The sequence below is a fragment of the Xiphias gladius genome, chromosome 9 (assembly GCF_016859285.1).
Source record: "Xiphias gladius isolate SHS-SW01 ecotype Sanya breed wild chromosome 9, ASM1685928v1, whole genome shotgun sequence".
Classification (NCBI taxonomy): domain Eukaryota; kingdom Metazoa; phylum Chordata; class Actinopteri; order Istiophoriformes; family Xiphiidae; genus Xiphias; species Xiphias gladius.
In genome coordinates this window covers 18,110,231-18,130,943 of record NC_053408.1, presented here as the reverse complement: position 1 = coordinate 18,130,943, position 20,713 = coordinate 18,110,231, and the positions used below count along the sequence as shown (strand labels likewise).

Here is a 20,713-nt window from a genome sequence, read left to right as displayed (position 1 = left end):
GATTTATTCCTCGTCAGCCATAGATGTTTTACCTCATATGTAATGCCCTCGAGTTACGGCCATCATGCAGCAGAACCAAAACAAACAGTGAGATTTTTCACACATATGTTTGGAACAAATAAGTCCAGTTTTTATTATTGTGGTTTCTGTTAATGTAGCAGTGGCGCTCCAACCTGAACATTGATAAATAAAACACTGACAAAATTGTAATCTTTTTTCCTTTTCTGTAAGGATCTTTTGTTATCCTTAAGACACTGTGAAGAAAGAATAACCAAATTTATCATCATTCCACACAATTAGATTTTCCTTGATCAACGTCCTTATGCAATAGAATGTTTGTTTGTTTTCCTCTTTTAAAAAAATCCAACTCATCCTGGGAAGAACGTGTTGGGTGGCTGCAGCGTTCTCTCCCTGTCCAAGGCCCCTCAGGAGTAACTTGATGTTTTGCTACCAACATCGTCCTCCTGCGATCCCATGCTCTGGGGGAAAAAAAAAGTTTGTCACATATCAAACCTGTTAAGACAACTGACCCAACAAATGGCTGCAAACTGGTGTTTCTGCTACACTTCCATAAATAATGCCTGGCTGTTTTATCTCTTGGAACTAATCAGGGGCCTTTCCCAGAAAGCAGTTTTATGACTAAAATGTAACTGAGAAAGCCCAGAAATGGTCATTTTACATTAGTCCATGTTCATGATTTCATAATTTGAGCACATCACTTCAGATGACTCAATAAATCTGCTTCCTGGAATAAACTCCTGAAAGACTTTTTTCCTGTTTTGGATTGTTATATATATGCAATGGCAATGCTTTTATGACACCTGAATGCATAAAAGAGCATGTTTTATGTAAATATGACTGTGTTTTTCTCAGTTACCTCAACAAGCTACTCACATTGTGGTCGAACTGTACCGTGTTGTACTGTGCACACGCACTTTACATGTGAAAAAAAACCCTAAGATAAATTTATTTCATTCCTTAAGGCGATTTATTGTTACATTTGTATTCATTTCATCCTACTACTTTTCATTCATCATTCTACCAAATGTGGATGCATCTTTGCATCATAGACTGCAAGGATCTAAATCTTCCAGAGACATGGAACACAAATCATGGCATCATCATGGTGTTAAACATTGTCTCACCTTCTGCACAAATTGTGGGTTTACTGTGATTTCTTGATCCATAGACTTTAGTTTCTCATCCAGCTCTATACATTTCAACATCTGAAAGGAGGAAAATTACATAGCTTTACTTCAAAAGTAGTTAATAATAATAATACCCAGGGTTTCATACTTAATATTATGATAAGAGGTCATATAAAGCAAGACAACACTGAAAATAGAGATGGGCATCTTTACCTCTTGGTCAATTTTGTGGAGCATTGCTGGGTTGTTGTATTTTTCAGGGTTGTCATGGAAGCAGACCATACCATCCTTTTGGTTAATGCTAGCGTAGATCTCACCATCTTCAATCTGCAGAGAAGCACAAAGAGGGATGTGAGGAAATTCCAACACAAATCGCACTGATCGATACGAAACTGATTGAAAGGTAAATGTAAAACCCTCGAATCTATCTGGAATTGGTTTCAAGATAACATAAATCAAACTGGACAACTGAACCTTTTGAGTGTTCATCCAACACTCAACATGCCAACCGTGATGGAAAAAGTACTCATTTAATATAATAATACCATCTTATTACGCCTTAATGCTGCAAGATTATTTTCCATCAGCATTAGTGAGAAATTTACTGTGCTGGCATGTCCCGGTGACCTAGGGGTTTAAGACCATATACAGCAATCGCCTGGATGGGGACCTTTGATGCATTTCGTCCCCTCCCTCTCTCCCCTCACTTCCTGTCTAGTAATTTTAACAAAATTTGCCCCCAAAAATACTTAAAAAAATAATAAAATATACTAAAATACATAAAATAGGCGTACTGTTTAGATCTTAATTGACTACATTTTAGGAAACCCGTTTATTGATGACATGTGGGCTGGCTTTTGATGCTTTAGTCCCTCTGGACCAACTCACCATGTGTAAGACGTATTTCTCTGCTTCCTGGGGGCCTGACAGCTGCACTCGACTCGCCATGTCTTGCAAAGACAGCGTCAGGAAGGTCTGCAGGAGACACATCAGAGAGACAGATATTTAAATGAAATCCGAACACAAGATCTACTGAACCTGAGGGCCCTTGTAAAACAGTTTGTTGGATCTTTGTATGTGGCTGACTGAAGACAAGCAGACAAAAAGCACATCATCAAAAGTACCCTTGGCTCATAAGCACCTTGTTTATTGAACATAGCTTTGGTAAGCTATCATCATATGACTATTAGGTGCTTTCAGAAGATATTACACAGAGCAATATTTTGATGAAGAAAATAAGTAATGTGAAAAGAGGGTTTCTCCAACTTAAATTTAAGACTTTAAGTAATACCGGCCAAAGTATGAAAGATATCAGTGAAATCCAAATAGGGATGATATGGCCTAGAATTGTTCATCAAGTGAATGAATTTATTGACATTTCTATATATCAAATTTGTCAGTACTTCCCTGCAGTATATAGTATAGCAATAATTCCTAATAATATAGTTAATTAATCATTAGACATGACCTGGACGAGCCGCCAAAAATGGATGGATAAATGGACAGAGGAATTAATCGATTTAACACGTTTATATTATTGCATGTACCCGAGAAAAGCCAGATCTTGTTTCATTTCTGTTTTGTGAAGGTTTCCAACCACGAGTAACAGCTGGTTATCAAATGTCTACATCTGCCTTCACGAATACATGTTCTGGCGATGTTTCCTGTCATTTTGATTGTCACTTCTAATGAAGTTGACTTGAAGTTGACTTGGAGGACTGAGGCACTTTTTCAGATGTCTCACTGTGCTCTTTTGCTTAACTGAGTGGATTTATGTCATAGGCCCAGCATAATGTGAAGTCTAAACTTAATCCGTAGCCCCAAGTCTAATCACCAACCTCATCATGTGAAAAAGTGACGACTGGAAAACTTTCGCTCATACTTTCACGTGACAACATGTTTTGTGTTTTAATACAGAAGTTAAAGAGCAAACGCTCACACCCACCTTTGTTAACCTCTGGATGTTCTTCTTGTAGAGGGAGGAGAGGCACTGTTTGACCAGGCCTGTGTTGTTGTCCCGTGTGAAGGTCTCGCTGTGTTTGTTGACCAGGCCGCGAAGCTCGGCCGGGTTGTTGGTGGTATAAACCTGGGCTAACTCGTGGTACGCGTTGCTCAGGGGCTGATGGTAGGAGATAAATATAAAGAAGAAAAGAAAGAAGGAAGGAAAACACAAACAGCAAAATAAAAGATAAACTGCATGCATGGATCTTCATTGGCCTTCACAATGTATTAACACTGCAAGCAACACTACTACTGAATCACTGAAGTCCCCTCATTTCCTTCAGAGCTGGATGGAAATTAGCTTATTTGTGGAAACTCAGGGACAGCTGAGAAGTTGCCCACAGATGAACTTCTCCTGATCATCCGCTGTCGACAGCCAGTCACATTTAATTTTATTGTTTCTGTTGTGATTTCATTTCATTCTATGAACAATAGTTCTGTCTATAAGTAGAAACTGCAGAAACAGCAATTCTGAACTGTTTAGAGCTAGTTGACTAAGCACTTTGGACTCTGTAATAATAATTATTAATTAACTACAACATAATCAACAGATTAACTGTTACTGAAAATAAAGGTGTCCAATTTTTGACTGTTATCATGAAAAATTACAGATAAATAGCAAAGGACTATGCATAATGAAACAACCTTTTGGGTGCCTGGGGGTCTGTATTATCAAAGTCTCATAAAACAGTTAATACAGAGATGCTTGTACATGCAATTTAACCACCATCTTACAAGTGGCACTAATCCTATGTTTATACCCAGTATATATATTACCCTAAATAACAAGGTTAAATACTGTATTACTGTTTGAGATGTTTCATGTTTAAATTGGCAACATCAACGACAAAGGTCTGGCTACTTAAATGACTGTAAATACTGAAAGGGCAAAGCCGAAATACTTTTCATTTCACCCGTGCCATGCATCCTTACCTTGATGAACCTCCCTACTATTTGTGAGGTGTACTTGGGCAGCTGCTGCACTTTGCCATGGAGAATGAGTGACACCAGAATGTATTTCTTATAGGCTTCCAACATGATGTGGCTCACTGCCATGGCTGGAGTGGTTATTGCCTGACAAGGGAAAAATCAAACAGTCGATCAGTTTGATGTGGATTCAGGCAATACACGTCGTTACAGGTGACACATTTCGAAGAATTGCTGGTCACATTGGAAATCAATTTCCAAAAAAAATTGCTATTACATAACATCACAAGCATGTAGATGTCAATGTGCAACTAAAATACAAAAAAGTACCTGTTCATAAAAATACAGTGCTCTTTCAAAGTTTTTGAGGCCTGTGTAGATCATTCCACCATAGTAGTAGTAACATAAAAAGTGCTTTGCGTCGTAGGCTCCATTCTCCTTACAGATGTCCATCATGTCCAGCTCCAAGAAGGGCAGGGCAGGCTTGAAGCACTTTGCTAACAAGCACAGCTGCGGGGAGACAGGTATGTAGTGAGGGTGAGGGTTACACTGGACATGGTTAAACTGCGAACCAACCATCAGTACTGCAACTAAGCTTGTCGGTGAATAATTTAACACAACCCTTAAACGGCATATCCAATACTTGAGAGGAAGAGGCGATCCAAAACAAAAAGGAGAACTTAGATGTTGATTATAGATAATAAAGCTTACCAGATTGCATTTAGTGGCTAAATTAAATGTGCAAGTTAAAGCATAAGGCCTTTTGTGATTATAGCCATGTTGATGATGCAGCTGGGGCAGTGACTCACCTGACACAGGTCTGCATGAACTGAGGTAAGTTGGTTTGTGTTCATCTGCATTTTGTCTATTGCCTGTTTTAGGACGACGACACCCCTCAATGGCTGTCCGAGAAGGAGAAAATATGAGTTATCCAGCTGCAGCTTGCCTGAGACATCCAAACACACATTCAAAACAGTCTAGACCTGCACCACAATTTAAAATGCATTTAAATATTTAGATCAAGAAGAAAAAGGAAAACATGCTACTCTTGGCTCTCTGTACTGGTGATGGGATGACTCATTTGGGCCTTGTCTTGTTGGACAGTGTTGAAAAATATGATTTCAATCTAACCATTTCACTATCACCAAGGGGTAAATGCTTTTCCAGCAAGGTGCAAAGAACATTTCATTACATACATTTCACCCATTCACAAGCTGCATTTGCCTTTAAAACATCATACATGCATAAGGGGAAAGTTGACAGGGACACTTCACAGTAACAATCCCATCATGGAAACCGCAAAAATGTCAACACTAACACACTTACTCAGGTGGAAGGAAGTTGTGATTTTCTGCATTTTCTATTTGACAACACAGACTAGTCTCATATGATTCTACTGATGAAGTGCAGAGGAAATGCTCTGCAAGAACTGTTCAGAATTTGAAGGTGTGTGAGAGTATCCACTGCAACACGACAGTGCAAGCATTCCACACGCATGTGCAACTAAAAAAACGAAAGGTGTGTGCGAACTGTCAAATGTATTTAGGAGCATGTGTGCAAATAAAAAGTATTTCAAAATTCAGCCCAGACAGCCCCCCCCCCTCGAAAAAAGGTTAATCACAACCACAATGACAGTGATGCGGTCACTGCGATTAACCAATGTTGTCCGTCGGGGAAAAAAAAAAAAAAAAAAATCACGTGATCCACTCGTCAGCGCAAAGGGCCCTCTATACACCACTTTCTGTCCATAACTGAAGACTTGATGCAGATCAGCTTGGAGGGGCAGTCAGTAGAGCAATTTAATCCCAGTACTGATATGGACTGCCAGGTCAAAGCTCAAAGCGGGCCAGACGGCCTGCTTACAAGAGCTGCTGGACCAGTGATATCCTTCATGTCTAAATGGACTGACCTGACTTTTGTTGGCATTAGAACGAAGAAGAACAACTTTATTATAGGAGGGGGTCAGACAGTTAATTCTCTCAACATAGCCTCAGTTCTTCATGGCATGGATTCCACACGGTGTTGGAAAAATTCCTTTGAGATTCTGGTCCATATTGACATGACTGAATCATATCATTTCTGCAGATTTGTCAGCTGCACATTCATGCTGCCAATCTTCTGTTCTACCACATCCAAATGGTGTTCTACTGGATTCAGATCTGGTGAGTGGGGAGGCCACTGAAGTAAACTGAACTCAACTGAACAGTGTGAGATTACTTTTACTTTGTGACATGGAGCATTATCATTCTGGAAGTAGCCATTATAAGATGGTATATTGTGGCCAAAAAGGGATACATATGGTCAGCAACAATACTCAGATAGGCCGTGGCATTCAAACCATGATTGATGGTGTACAGAGGCCCAAAGTGTGCCATGAAAACATTCGCCACACCACCAACAGCCTGGACTGTTGACACATGGCAGGTTGGGTCCATGGATTCATGCTGCTGAGACCAAATTCTAACCCTACCATCAGCTTGCCTCAGTAGTAATGCAGATTCATCAGACCAGGCTACGTTTTTCCAGTCTTCAACTGTCCAGTTTTGATGAGCCTGCGCTCACTGCTGCTTCAGATATCTGTTCTTGGCTGACAGGAGTGGAACTTGTCCTGGTCTTCTGCTGTTGTAGCCCATCTGCTTAAAGGTTTGATGACTTGTGCATTCTGAGACGCTTTTTATGCTTATCACAATTGTAAAGAGTGGTTATCTGAGTTACTGTAGCCTTTCTGTCAGCTCCAACCAGTCTGGCCATTCTCCTCTGACCTCTCTCATCAACAAGCCCTTTCCATCTGCAGAACTGCTGCTCACTGGATGTTTTTTGGTTTTTCACACCGTTCTGAGTAAACTCTGGAGACTGTTGCGTGTGAAATCCCAGAATATCAGCAGTTTCAGAAATACTCAAACCAGCCCATCTGGCACCAACAATCATGCCATGGTCAAAGTCACTTAGATACCATTTTTCTTTATTCTGATGTTTGATTTGAACATTAACTGAAGCTCCTGACAGGATTTTATGCACTTCACTGCTGCCACATGATTGGCTGATTAGATAGTTGCATGAATAATCAGGTGTACAGTTGTTCTTAATACAATGCTATGTAAGTGTATGTCAACATGGGCAAATCTCAGCATATACATACTGTGAGTGAAGTAAGGCCGATAAGTGAAAATTATAGAGATCAACTGTCGATTAGATAACGAGTTCATGGCTACATAGCTTTTGCAGCCAGTTGTCTATCTCCATCAACAAAATAGCACTCTGTCAATGAATACACACTATGTTCAACTGTGCAGGTAGGCTTTGATGAAAGCTTGAGGTGTATGACTCACAAACCAATGACAGACTGAATGATGGTCAAAAGGCTAAATAAATAAAGATATAAAAACAGAAACCAGTCTGAACTAAATAAATAAACCTTATTTGCATTCCGTATTTTAAGCAGATACTTAAACTATTCAGTCTTCATTAGTAACAGCAGCGCTGCAGATTACTGCAATGGCTGCTGAGAGTCATGAATGAAAAAAAAACAAAACAAACAAACTGTTTTGCACAAGCATAAAGGCACGAGAAACTGCATGAAATATAATGAAGTAGCCACTGAAGAAAATACATTTTCATGTAAGGATGTGGATTATAATGTAAAGAAAAACTTAAAAAAAAAAAAAAAAATTGTTGACTCTTGCAGATAATACATACGCATATGCTTTCCTCTATACCACTGAATTAGCAATAAAATCAAATAATAAAAAACTAATTCAAAATCTTGATTATCAAAGTTCTACAATGGGCTCTGATTCATTTGGAAGATATTTTGAATTAAAGCTCTCTTGTGAGATCTAGTCAGACATTTCCCCCTCACCTAAATCAGAATCTGTCTTACCTGTTTCCGCTCTACAAGGGCATTTGTCAACTGGTGGCAGAGACCAGCAACTGTGAGAGGAAACAAAAGGGAAGGAAAGTGTTCAATGTAAACTGATGATTGAATGTTATAGACTGATTATAGGTTGATTAAGTATCATGCACTTCTCAAATGTGTATAGGACATGCTGTATCTACACTTTGATGCAGTTTATGTAACACAAGTGTATTCCTAGACAAACAAGTTCATACATAGAATGACAACATTTTACTCAAGTTTAAGGTGCAAGAGTGCCACTATTTAACTAAATAAAATTCTTACTTCATTTGTAATAATTTATCTAACACCAAGAAATTAGCAGAAATTAGCAGATACTATTGAACACTACTAAATCACTACACTCAACTACTAAAACAATAGAAATACACCTTTACAATCCACGTTGCAGATGCCATAACACTGTATAACAATACAATGTGTTCTTATTTTTAGTTGATACTAAAAACATTTCTTTCAGTACTTGTCAGTGGACACAGTCTGTAAATGTTATATGGCCCCAACTAATAAAAGCACTTGCATGTGAAAAAGTGGGCATAATTTTGATAAAACGTGGCATAGCTGAGCTGACAACAGTGCATATTTTAGAAGTGTATGTGCTCTCAGCCCAATAAACAACAGGACGGTGAGAGTTGTTCTGGTTCCACTGAAAACCTGTACAACATACAAACAATCATCAGAAGACAAACGTGCTTCCTAAACATCACAGGAGTGAGAGATTTCGTTAGTAAGGACTTACAAGTGTCTGTTGCATATCTAATGTGCTCCCCATTGCAGGTACTGATGAAGAGCTGGACTTGGGAGAAGAGCGTCTCAAAGTCAGGGATGTTTGGCATGGAGAACTTCACAAATCTGGAACAAAAGAGTAGGTTGTTAGCAAAAAAACATTCAGTAAAAAAAGGGGACTTTGATATTGGCCCTAAAGCTTAACTGGTAACACCACCACTTGTGTGGGAGGTGCATGTGGGATGAATACAAAATAAACAATTGTCTTTGGTAAATAATAAGCATGGAACAATAGTGGTTGCAGATGTGAACTAATAATATCTACTATGGTAATAGTTAATCATTTAAAAAACTACTTTATTCTGTATTTTTCCTTGTTTTGGGTTTTATTTTTGTGCAAGTAAACTCCACTTTTTAAAATCATAGTAATTTTCATAACTTAAATATTCAATGCAGCAACGCAGCTCATGACTTTCTGAATTACAAGATATAATCACTTTCATTGCCACAATTTTCAACTGCTTTATGCCTACATTTTAAGATGTGCATGCAACAGGTAGCCTATAACAAAAAGCATAGTAATACAAAGAAAAAGGAAATAAGTAAATGACACCCAATTTATAACATGTAAACTGAATTATTTATGTAATTTATTTTTACAAAGATGGCAACTGTTACCTGTCCTTATTAACAATCTTTCTGCATAGCTCCAGTGTCTCTATCTTATTCATCACAAAAAGTACAATACAACCTTCAACAGACAAAACAATAACACAGTCTCTTGGCCCAGTTAAGAAAAAGATGAAGCACAAGCAAGGAGCATAATGAAGGCCGGGCAGTAGTGAAAGCACAGGATAAGACAGAATTGAACACATCAACAAATCAGCAGTAGACTTCCCTGAAGACTGAGGAAGAGTTCTTGACTCGGGGTAACTGCAGTGACGGCAGCAAACCTGGAAGAAGTTAGTGTAGAAGCAGGCTACTTACAGCACAGCCAGCACGCCTAGGGAGTGCTCCTGGATATCCAAGGCCCCCAACACTGTGTCCAGGTGGGACAGATTTTTGGCCAGCAGCTCCCCACTCTTGTTGATCAACTCACACAGCTGAGTCATCTGGCCTGGGCAGGAGGGCAGGAAATCAAGAGAGAAATCAAACCACCTTGAATCTTCTTGCATGCCCTTTAGTTCATTGGAAGACCATGTAAATATCTAAGATAGTTTACATCACAATGCTTGCAACAGTTTACATTTTAGAAATCACTGTTTTTAGGTAGGCCTGCTGTTTCTTCATTTATATGAACTGGGATTTAATGTCATCAAGTTTCAACAGCAAAGGCTTATTCTTCATGCTGTGGCACACAAGAGGGACACATGCAGAAATATGTAACTGCACTGGCTACCAAAACTAGAATTGTTATCATAATACTCCCCCATCACAGCAATTGTAATTAATACGGTTAAATTAATGAAATCCACTAAGGAGAAGAGGCCAATACTTATTTTCAAGTATGCTGAGGCATTTTCTTTAGTGTTTGAGTGGTCAAATCAATACATTTGCAATGTTCATGTCTAAGACTGCAGAGAGACTATTCTGTGAAAATATAAAGATCAACTTGACTTAAGAAACTGTTTGTAACCATCGTGCTGCGGCTGAGTATTTGAATATAAATCGGCCGGTCAAGTGTCTTGTCAAGGCCTTGCAACAGAGGTAATGCAAGTGGGATTGACAGATGACTTTAGGCCAATAATATTCGCTAATTCAGTTCCCCAGCCAATCATGTGGGGCCAGGGCGGGACTACCGGTAGGCAGTCCCCAGAAATTATTTTCTAGATCAAAAACAAAAAGTATGATTTTGACATTTTGTTTGATGAGCTACCTAGTTCGCAGTTCTCTCTGGCGTCCCTGTGTACTAACGCATCTTCTGGTAATACTTTACAGAACTCTCGCAGACAGAGAAAGTCATTTTTGGGGTGTGTTTACATGATAAAGCAAAAAGAGGGCTCTGACCAGTTTGGCTGCCTAGCTATCGGCAAGGCATTGGATAGCATATGCTAGCTAACTAGCTAATACTTCCCACTTGAATGACTTTAGCAACCCTACCTTGAGCGGAGAGCTGCCGCACATTGTTCACAAACTGCTCCAAGGCTGAAGCCATTATTTCCTGGGTCCAAAGTGGAGGTAATTTGCACTGTTTTTCATTCAAACGTCAGAAACAACTCCGTCCGGACTGAGACAGGGGGCCACACAGCCGCCACTGGGGTGAAGTTATCGCGAGATCATAAGAACAGAACAGACTGCAACGAGATTTACGAACCGACCACTGAATTCTTAAAGGGCCAGGTGCGTGATTTGCTGATAGTATTTGTACCACAGTAACCACGATTTTCATATAAGTATTTGTATGAGCAAATTCTAACTTATTGTCCTTTTTTTTATGTGGTAAGGGACTAAAGTAGTTTATTTCAAACTGCAGTGCCAGTTCTCCTTTCAGGGAAAAAGAAATACAGGAACTGACGTACATTTTACCGGGTTTTCAACAAAGATGTTAAAAGATGTAAGAGCTCCTGTGTCACTCTTAAAGTGTCCACTGATTATAAACAGGGCACAAAATTCTAAAAACTAAAAATTCTAACAGTAATAGTTTAATGTCTTGTCTGTGACCGTTGTAAAACTAATTTATTTTTCATGATTTATTTATTTATATAAAGACAAAATACATCAAGTATTCAATTGTTATTTGAGAAGTGAGGAACTGGGTTAATTTTAGTTTTGGCATCCATCCATTACCCAAATCGCTTATCATGTTCAGGGTTCAAACCCAGAACCTTGCACTTTGGAGGAGTATATGCCTTAGGCAACAGGATTTGTTCTATTTTTTAATGTTAAAGGGAACAACTGAAGATAAGAAAAAAAAATTAATGACCAAAATTCAAATTGTTTGGCCCTCAAATTTTCTTTTATAACATGAATTATGGCACATTTTCAAATATCACTGATGGATCCCAAAAGCTTCACTGTAGGATGCAGAATGTTACACTGCTGCATGTTGAGTCCATCCATCAGTCCAATCAGTCATTTTTAGAAAATAACTTTGTCCATTCAAAATTGGCTATTACTTGTCAGATTTAGACAGAAATCATCGATTTTGCCTTAAATGCTTAAAAATGCATCCTTTGTGAATCCTGTACTTTTGTTATAATATCAATAATAATAGTAGTAATAATAATAATAATAATAATAATAATAATAGTGGTAAAAAAAATTCTTTCCTTTTTAAAGTCTGCAATATAGTAAAACTACGAATTGTAACTGTACACAGCTCTCACATATGGAAAACAGTATTGGAGAGGAGTGAGCCATCGCGTTGGCATAAAATATCTTTGCTGCGAGCAGGATTGTAGTACAGTTTGTTCTCACAGCTGAGCTTGTTTCCCCTTGGTGCTGCAGTGCCAGTTGTTTACTTCTCGTCACAGTTGCGGTGGCTCCAACAGTGACCGTCACAAATGCTGTGGGCTTGAGAAAAGGCTGTGGGCAGCTACCGGGCAGTTAATACACACTGACAAACGATGCAAGCAGCCCGCAGCACGCGGTGGCCACAGGCATGTCACATTTGACCTGCCCGCTGCTGGGCGGCTAGCCTGCCAGCTAAAGTTAGCCACCGACCGTTAGCTCAGCAGCAGATGAATGGCAGAGAGCCACCCAGAATGGTGACGTTAAGCCAACGGTTAAACAAAACTTCTCGCAAAGGCGAATAAAAAACACCGCCGGGGCTAAGTGCTGAGAACGACGCGGGTTGACAGCCGCGGTATTTGGCAAAACTTCTCGACTCCCATGCGGACTTTATCCACAGTTTCCACTCTCCGTTTGGACAGGGTTAACGGTGGTGAGAGTTTCCGGCACTGCTGCAGCCGCTCAGTCCACTCAATCTGCAATGTTAGTGTTCAATTCAGCGCGACTACTCGGAAGAGGGAAACCTTTGCTCCGTGATCCGTTTAAGAGGATTTGCGCAAACATGTCGTCGTCCTCCTTCGCGGGTAAAAGACTGCGGGTTCTGGTCGACATGGACGGGGTCCTGGCGGACTTCGAGGGGGGGTTCCTGAAGAAGTACCGGGCCAGGTACCCGGACGAGCCCTACATCAGCCTGGATGACAGGAGAGGGTTTTGGGTGTCCACGCAGTATGGGCAGCTGAGGAGTGATCTCTGTGTAAGTGACATGTGTGTGCGAAAAATACTTTGTCCCATGCCTGCATTTGCACAGTGCTGACCCCAATTCTGTTTTGTTTTTAAATTTCATGCACTATACAAGGAGAGGCAAAGCCTGAAAATCAGAAAAGGTGTTGAATGACTGAACGACCCCTGGCCTCGGCTCCAGTGTTTTGTGGAGTCTGCTCTTGACTGACTGGGCTCAGGGATAATCCAAAGATGGTGTAAAGACAGTAGTTCAAAGAGGCAGAAACATCAGTTAAAAAGAAAAACTTCTTAACATGTTTGGTCTTTCCTCATGCACTTTAATCCTGGCACTTCATTGTCATCATGTGTTTTCCAGTTATTAATGCTTTATTGTGCGACATACAATTTTTCAAGAGATTATAAATTATAAAGGGCGCAAAGTTTATACTCAACAAGAGAGAGCTAAGCTATAGGCTGTTTTGCTTAGTTCCTTAATAATTTGTCACTGTTAGGTTACACCAGTCAGCCGCAACATGAGAACTAGTAGCTGGTTGTTGCGTCTGATCGGTGTATTTATCTTTCTGACCTTGAAAAAGCTGACCCTTGGATCTTCCAGCTTCAGAGCACATGTACACCCACTTGGACACACATTGGTATAACTGTTCAGTATATATCGATCGGTGATAAGCTGTATGCATGTGTTTTGTGTGCTGTGACTCTAGGAAAAGGCCATCAGTATCTGGGAGTCGGAACGCTTCTTCTTAGAGCTGGAGCCCCTGCCAGGAGGAGTGGACGCAGTCCAGGAGATGGCCAAGATGGATAAGTATGTCTCGAAAATGCAGTTATTATGAGCCAACTTCTGCTATACACCGTAGCCGACTTAAATTTTGGGGCTCTGCATAATGTAGCACATCTGGCCCATATCCGGTCCCTGGTGTATTTTAATGTATGAATGTTATACATTCTGACATTACCAAAAGGGGGCTTAACTTTTAACCTGTGCTGCCTGTCAATGCTCTAGGACACAGTTTATTTGTAAAATTTGTATAGTTTGTTTGTTAGGGTTATGACTGCTTCTAACTGTCACTTCATCCTGGAATTATGTGTGTGATGTTGGCTAGCTCAAGCCGACTGAACTTGTTTACCAACTTGTGGCATGTAGAAGATCTGTTTTGGAAGCACGAGGAGAAGTGGCAATACAAAGTTACCTCTAGAAAGTAATTTTTCTAAACTGTATTGATGGGCGGATGAAGCCTTGTGAAGCTTTGGGGCAAACACAGCATCACAGTGACATCTGGTGGTTTGCAAAACTTTTAGCAGAGACTGAGGCCGAAACTGTAACACCTCACTGATTTTAATAGTTTTAATCTCCTGTGCACTAAAAATCCAAAAAGTCTGCATATTATTATTTAATCTGTAATACTTTTGTGTTTTGTGCAATATGCTACATTAAAATTTAAAAAAATGTCCAAAAAGTCAAGATATCAAATATTTTTGATGACACAAATAATATTAATATACTTTATTGGTGTATTTTAGATATGATTATGTCTTTCTAGTGTACTTTGTCATATTTCTCCGCGATTCTCTTCTCTTATCATCTCACTAATGTGCCTGTCATAGTTTAGCTCCAGCGTAATGCACTGCAACAATGTGCTTTACAGGAGTGAAACAAGCTGGGCGGTATCATCCACCCTTGTCTACTACATTGTAAAAAAAAAAAAAGTCCGTAAGCCATCATGATATTGTGGCAACGTGCCTTCTACCCCCCCTAACATGGCACCATGTTTTCTACTGGAATCTGTGGTTTGATTGCTACTCTGGGCTTTTACTAAATATTAGATACAGGCACTGTTCATACTGTATGTTTTGGTTCCTGTCTAACACACATTTGCTTTTATCTGCACATGATGATACACTTTTCTGCTTGGGATGTGCTAGTATGGAGTCTCTGGGTTGATAATGATCCCCAATGACCACACTGCTATGTCAGATACTGATAGGAGAGTTTGTATCCTGGTGTGTTACTGTTTCAGAGGTACCTTCTTCGTGACTGTAACGTTGAGAAATACTGGCTGTGTTCAGATTTTAAAAATGGTAGATGCCAGAAATGAGGCGCTTCATTCCAGAGCGCTCACTATCAGTGTTATCAGTTTTTACAAGCTCATATCAGTCAGACTCTAGTTAGCGCCCAGGTTCCCTGTAGCGCCAGTCACATGCGCTGGTGAAAGCATCCTATAACTGGCATCTATAGTGGCCAGGACTTCTTAGATGATATTTCACCCAGTCAGTGTGAAGACAGGTGTGATTTCCATTTCTGGTAGGATTCTCAAAAGCACATCACACGGTGGAATAAAATCTAAAAATAGCCGTCACAGCTATGAAACCGTATGTTTACATTTCCTCCCCTGGTGGAAATGAATGGGTTTCTTTAGCCACAGTGCCTGATTGAACCTCTTTTCTTATCAGGGAAATCTACCATATGGTGTAATCTCATGTTTTTCACGTTTGTTTTCTACCTCTCTTTCTACCACTGCCAAGTGCCCATTATAGTTATTAATTCCAGTTATAAATATCCAGTGCGGCTGTCAGGTATCAGCAGCTGGAAAATAAAAATGTTTGTATGTCTTTAATTTTTCCTCTCTGGTTTTGTCCTCGTTCTTTCTGCAGCACAGATGTCTTTATTTGTACCAGCCCTATAAAGCATTACAAACACTGCCCGTACGAGAAGGTAGGCCTTCTGCCATTCAACAACATCTATTCTGTTCCCCTTTTTGGAAATGATTACTTCCTTTTTTTGATGAGATCTCATGTGTGTGTGTGTGTATCCGTGTCCATCCAGTATGCATGGGTAGAGAAGCATTTGGGCCATGACTTTCTGGAGCAAGTCATCCTGACCAGGGACAAGACATTAATCACTGGCGACATCCTCATAGACGACAAACCTGACATTCTGGGTGAGGACTATGTTAATGTATGTGCACATGCAGTGTTTATCTCGTCACATTAACAAAATTGCTTGCTAAGTAACATTTTAAAGGAGTCAGTTATTTACATAACAAATGAAAATTCTGTATTGTAATAACTTAGTTATTTTACATTGATATTGATGAAAATACAGCTCCCAGATCAACTGACCATTCGTGGTTGCTTTTCCTGTTGCCTTTTTTTTTTTTTTTTTCGGCACATACGCAATTTACAACAGTGAAACATGTAGATGTGCAACTCAAAATTCTTAGGAATCTATGAAACAGTTGGTCCTTGAATTCAGACAAAGGTAGAAAAAAGCAGCTTCTTATTTCTAGCCAGCAACCATTGATTTTTCTTGTAGATTTGATCAGCTGTAGCTCGCTAGCAATTAGCTAAATTGAAAATGCAGTCCCTTGCGGACATTTTAATGTTTCCAGCTCATTCGTTTTAAAATGAGAGTCCTGTAAAAGGGGGTCTACATACATGATATCGTACTAGTAGACTGATGTTAAGGTTCATGTCTCAGGCAAAAAGTTAGCATCCTCACAAGTTGATGATCGGTGTAGAAGACATGCAAGTAAAGAAACAGTATTGTTCTTGAATTGCAGTTTAGAGTTAGTTAGTCCTAATTTAAGTAAGATAACATAAAATCAGACCGTTCCAACATACCTGTTTGGCTGCCTACATACTTGTTCTTATATTCAAACAGTATGTTTTAACTTTTAACATAGAGAATTGGTCTTTAGGATGAGAACTACCAAATGTGTTTGGCAAAAGCAATACTATCTCAGGTAAGATTGGCTGGGGTTGCTGCAGTGTAAATTTACCCAAATCTAGTAAAGAAGAGGACAGAGCTGTTAACGTTAGCCAAAATTCTGATAGCATGCAGGGACAGCTTCCAAACCGTGGGGGGATACTACACAGTGGATATGCTAGTCACTAGTTTTATAAAGGCTCCTACAGCCCGATGCACGCTGCTTTAACATGTGGAGAAATCCAAAGCTTGCTAAACTATGATTGGACAATCGCTGTTCCGGGAAAGAGTTTACTAACTGACAAAACTGGACTATCTGACAAAAAAAAGGTAGTGACATAACATGATCAAAATGGAAATATGTTGCTAAACATAGCAGGAAAATGAGCAGCATGCAGAATTCATGAGTAGCAATATAGAAATGAAGAAGGAAGCAAAAAATATCTTAAAGGATGAGGATTGCATTATCCTGTTTGTATAACGTCATGTGGGTGTTTGTAATTTTTTTCCTTCATTTGCACTGTATGAGACAGCTGCCGCAGTGTGTGTGTACTGTTCAGGTTCTGCCGGGTTGTCTAAAGCAGTTAAATATGTGTGGTTGTCACTGATGTAATGTATGTACCTACCATGTGTCCCGATCAGGCGTGGAGCCCAAACCAACGTGGGAGCACATCCTGTTCACCGCCTGCCACAACAAGCATCTAGCCATCAGCCCCTACCATAGACGACTCCTGTCTTGGTCGGACGACTGGAGGGCCATCCTGGACAGCAAGAGGCAGTGAGGAACTCTTCCATGCAAGAGCCCCAGCGCCCTGGCTTCCTGGTTAGAGGAGGTTTCCGGGCCCCACCACCACGGCACCAACATCATCACCGCACCATTGGGTGTCGAGGCTCGGGGGGGGGTCGCCGTCTTGCAGAGGCATTGCCAGAGTTCCGAAAAAGGAGGGTGAAACAGAGGTCAGATGTATTACACAAGGCAGACACTTGTTGCATTCTGTTGGGAGATGACATTCAGTTGTTGGACCACAAGAGGGCGCTATGAGACTCAGTGTTAGTTGTGGAAACGACCACATTTCCAACTCTTTCACTGAAACAACTGAACAAATGAACATGAGGATAAAACGGTTGAGAGTGAATACATGCTAGGTCTAAAAGAGCAGATTGAATTTGTTGTCGGCTGCTCTGCGTCTGCATCCTGTATTTTGTTTCTTTTTTTTGAGGGGGGGGGCTTCCTGTGGACATTTCTGTTTAAAATCAAACAAATTTCAGCCACTGGAGCATTTTATCTGTGGTCTTCTTCACAAAAGGCAGGGGACTCACAACAACAGGGAAATCCACTACACACTACAATGTACAAAAAAAGTCTCCACGAGTCGTAGGTGTGTATGTGCGATACCTAAACATAGGAAAGTCACCTGACTTATTAACATTGTAACTGTTTTGTTAGCTCATTATTTTACATGTACTTTTTTGGATTCTACCATACCACTGTTAACAATGTAAATGAAAATATATGCATACAGAGATACCTCTCCAGGTTTTTTAAAAAGTTCATATGAGTACTGTACTGTATGTTGGTGCTTTTTTTTTTTTTTAAGCTGTTTCCTCTACGTTTCAAAATGATCTATGCATCTTAATTGATAGACTGAAAAATACTAGTTAAAGCCTGAGAACTGCACACATACTTTACATATGCATGTTGCCAAAACATCATTAGAGAAGAATACATCAGAATAACAGTCACTGAAAAATGTGTTCTGAATATGTTTAAGAAATATTAAAAGATGAAAAGAAGATGTTTATTGAAAAAAATTAACATAAGACAAATTTCCAGGTTCAAGATTGAACCAAAACTGCAAAAAGAGAGATGATTTATATTATTAGATACTTTTGGTTTTCACATGCTCTACTTTCACATAGCCAGTCACACTATTTAGAGCACACCTTATTTTATTGGTTTTTGGTTAAATCTCGAGCAATTTGTCTGTTGTAAATACACTAAAATGAGAAAATGATATACCTGTACAGTAGATGTCAAAAACCACTGCCCAGCACTAGCGTCTGTTAGAGGACTACGCTTATATAAGTAGTGTTCTTGATCTACGCCATTTTCAATTAGATGTATGTCTCTTTTTAACTTATGTTTACTCATTTTTAGCTTGTTTACAGAAGCATATTGCATCAGATATAAACTAAGTTATAGGGTTAAAAAAAGCATTCGACTGGCAGAGTACCTCCATGACACAATATAATCTATTTGTATTTATTTTAGCATTTTGTGTATTTACCTGAGGTGTAGAAAATAACTTGCTCACGGTCAGGATTTGCAAAGTTCTGCTTCGTGTCAATTTAGCCAAGTCTGCAGGAGGGTGGACTAAATTGCATTTTGGCTATTTCTGGCAGGCCTGTTATGATTTTGCCTGTTGCTGCTAATGTTATTTTTAGGAACACATTGGTAGATTCTGAACATGTGTAATGGAAGAAGTCCTTAGTGCTGAGTGCTGTGTCACTGTGCCTAGTTTGATGTACAAATTCAAACGTACTTATTTCTGTCAGTGAGATGTTTTAATGCTGTGTTTTGTTCCACCTCACTTAAAACACGTACAAAGAAAAGAATGACTGGAGGACCGAGGCCCTTTTAATGGTCTTCTTTTTATGGGAGGGTACAGTTAAAGCTGCATTTCATTTTTTAGTTTTTTTTTTATTTTTATACTTGGTTCATTTAAAATCACACTGCAAAATATCACATGAACTCATAAAAATCTCCGCCCTCGTTGCTGATCATATCAGTTAAGAAGACATAAGGAGACCGCTGAATGTGACTTGGCCCTCAGTCTATTTTGTTATACCAGAACTTGGCTACACATGAGAAACTGCTAGTTATCAAACATCAACATCTGCCTACTGACACCCACAAAACCTCGCATTTCGGTATCGATTTCTTTAGCTTGTTCCAACATATGTTGTCATTTCCAGTTTAACTCACCTCAGTTCTTGTACTCGAGAATGAAACCCGGGGCCCATATCGATCAAGCTTCAAAATTTGAATTACACTAAGAAATGCTATCCAGGGCCAACTTAAGAGTTAATGAAAGATAAGATACTTATCAAGCAACTTCGTCCTAGTTACAGTGAAGTGTAGGAGTCACCTTTGAGAACAGCTCTCAAGTGATCATATATTTGATCACATGTATGCTTAGGGAGAAGCAGCATCAGACACAAGAAATTGAACTACACCTAACCAGTTGTTCACTCCTCGAAAATATACTTACATTTCATACTCTGCCAAAGCAGATATGCTATTTTTATCAAATTTATTTTATGTGTTTGAAATCTTAAATATCTTTAATATTTCTAGTAGCAGTAAACAACAATCTAATACTTTGATAATATATACATATATAAATAATAATTAATTAAAAGGAAAATGGCTGAAATAAAAACAAGAAGAAAATTCAAACTTGAAGTCACGTCTTTGACCCCTTAACATACTTCCATCCAGCGTCAACTAGTCAGTTAGGTCAGTCCCTTCTCTCAAGTGCTTTCGAGCGTCCATGGAGCGGCTCGTCGGAAGTGCTATCCGTTCCATGTGATCACCCTCTTGATGGCTATGTTGTTGTTGTTCAGGATACGTGACAGCAAAAAGCAAGTCGACCGTTACACAAACATTGGATGTATGTCAGTTGTATGTCAGCCATTTTTGTCAATGAATGTCTCATGTTTGTGGTGCTGATAATCATTTTTTCTGCAGCAGCTCCTGCACACTGTGGAGGTGACCGATTCAATAAAGAATTCTGGCATAAAATGATGCTATCTCTGTTTGATCTTTCTTCTGTTTTAGATTTTCTTTTTTTCACCATGCAGAAGTTTTAGAAAGTGTAAAAATCTTGAGTCCTTACATAAACCACAACATAACCCTCTGACTCTACATGTCAGGGTGGTGGTGCAGCAGACGGTGTTGCTATACAACCAAGTTTGTCAACCAGGCAGGACGTAGAAGGAGAAAAGTTAGACAATATTTTGTCTGCCTCACACAGCATTGGTTCTTGGGTTCTTTCATGGTCTCCATCGTCTTTTTTAGCCTTTTAAAAAACACACTCA

General features: G+C 39.5%; 2 protein-coding genes across 2 annotated transcripts; one reads left to right on the top strand and one right to left on the bottom strand.

The window, feature by feature from the left end:
• Nucleotides 1–104: 104 nt before the first annotated feature.
• On the bottom strand, nucleotides 105–11,196 carry cops3 (COP9 signalosome subunit 3). The gene is made up of 12 exons (XM_040134794.1): nucleotides 10,819–11,196; nucleotides 9,706–9,835; nucleotides 8,732–8,844; nucleotides 7,957–8,006; nucleotides 4,886–4,978; nucleotides 4,407–4,586; nucleotides 4,083–4,223; nucleotides 3,094–3,267; nucleotides 2,037–2,123; nucleotides 1,362–1,475; nucleotides 1,146–1,226; nucleotides 105–479 (listed from the first exon to the last, which is right to left on the bottom strand). The coding sequence occupies exons 1-12, from the start codon at nucleotides 10,871–10,873 to the stop codon at nucleotides 426–428; spliced, it is 1,272 nt and encodes a 423-aa protein (XP_039990728.1). The 5' UTR covers nucleotides 10,874–11,196; the 3' UTR covers nucleotides 105–425.
• An 863-nt stretch (nucleotides 11,197–12,059) lies between these two features.
• Nucleotides 12,060–20,404, top strand: LOC120794113 (5'(3')-deoxyribonucleotidase, mitochondrial-like). The gene is made up of 5 exons (XM_040134795.1): nucleotides 12,060–12,922; nucleotides 13,611–13,711; nucleotides 15,559–15,619; nucleotides 15,731–15,845; nucleotides 17,255–20,404. The coding sequence occupies exons 1-5, from the start codon at nucleotides 12,650–12,652 to the stop codon at nucleotides 17,392–17,394; spliced, it is 690 nt and encodes a 229-aa protein (XP_039990729.1). The 5' UTR covers nucleotides 12,060–12,649; the 3' UTR covers nucleotides 17,395–20,404.
• Nucleotides 20,405–20,713: the final 309 nt, after the last annotated feature.

Excerpts from the sequence above, each read along its gene's own strand:
- cops3 (XM_040134794.1), bottom strand. The coding sequence starts at position 10,873 with ATGGCTTCAGCCTTGGAGCAGTTTGTGAACAATGTGCGGCAGCTCTCC. Across the intron at positions 8,845-9,705 it reads CTAGGCGTGCTGGCTGTGCT|ATTTGTGAAGTTCTCCATGC; the intron begins GTAAGTAGCCTG and ends CTTTTGTTCCAG. Across the intron at positions 480-1,145 it reads ACCCACAATTTGTGCAGAAG|AGCATGGGATCGCAGGAGGA; the intron begins GTGAGACAATGT and ends TTTTTCCCCCAG.
- LOC120794113 (XM_040134795.1), top strand. The coding sequence starts at position 12,650 with ATGTTAGTGTTCAATTCAGCGCGACTACTCGGAAGAGGGAAACCTTTG. Across the intron at positions 13,712-15,558 it reads GAGATGGCCAAGATGGATAA|CACAGATGTCTTTATTTGTA; the intron begins GTATGTCTCGAA and ends TTCTTTCTGCAG. Across the intron at positions 15,620-15,730 it reads AACACTGCCCGTACGAGAAG|TATGCATGGGTAGAGAAGCA; the intron begins GTAGGCCTTCTG and ends GTGTCCATCCAG.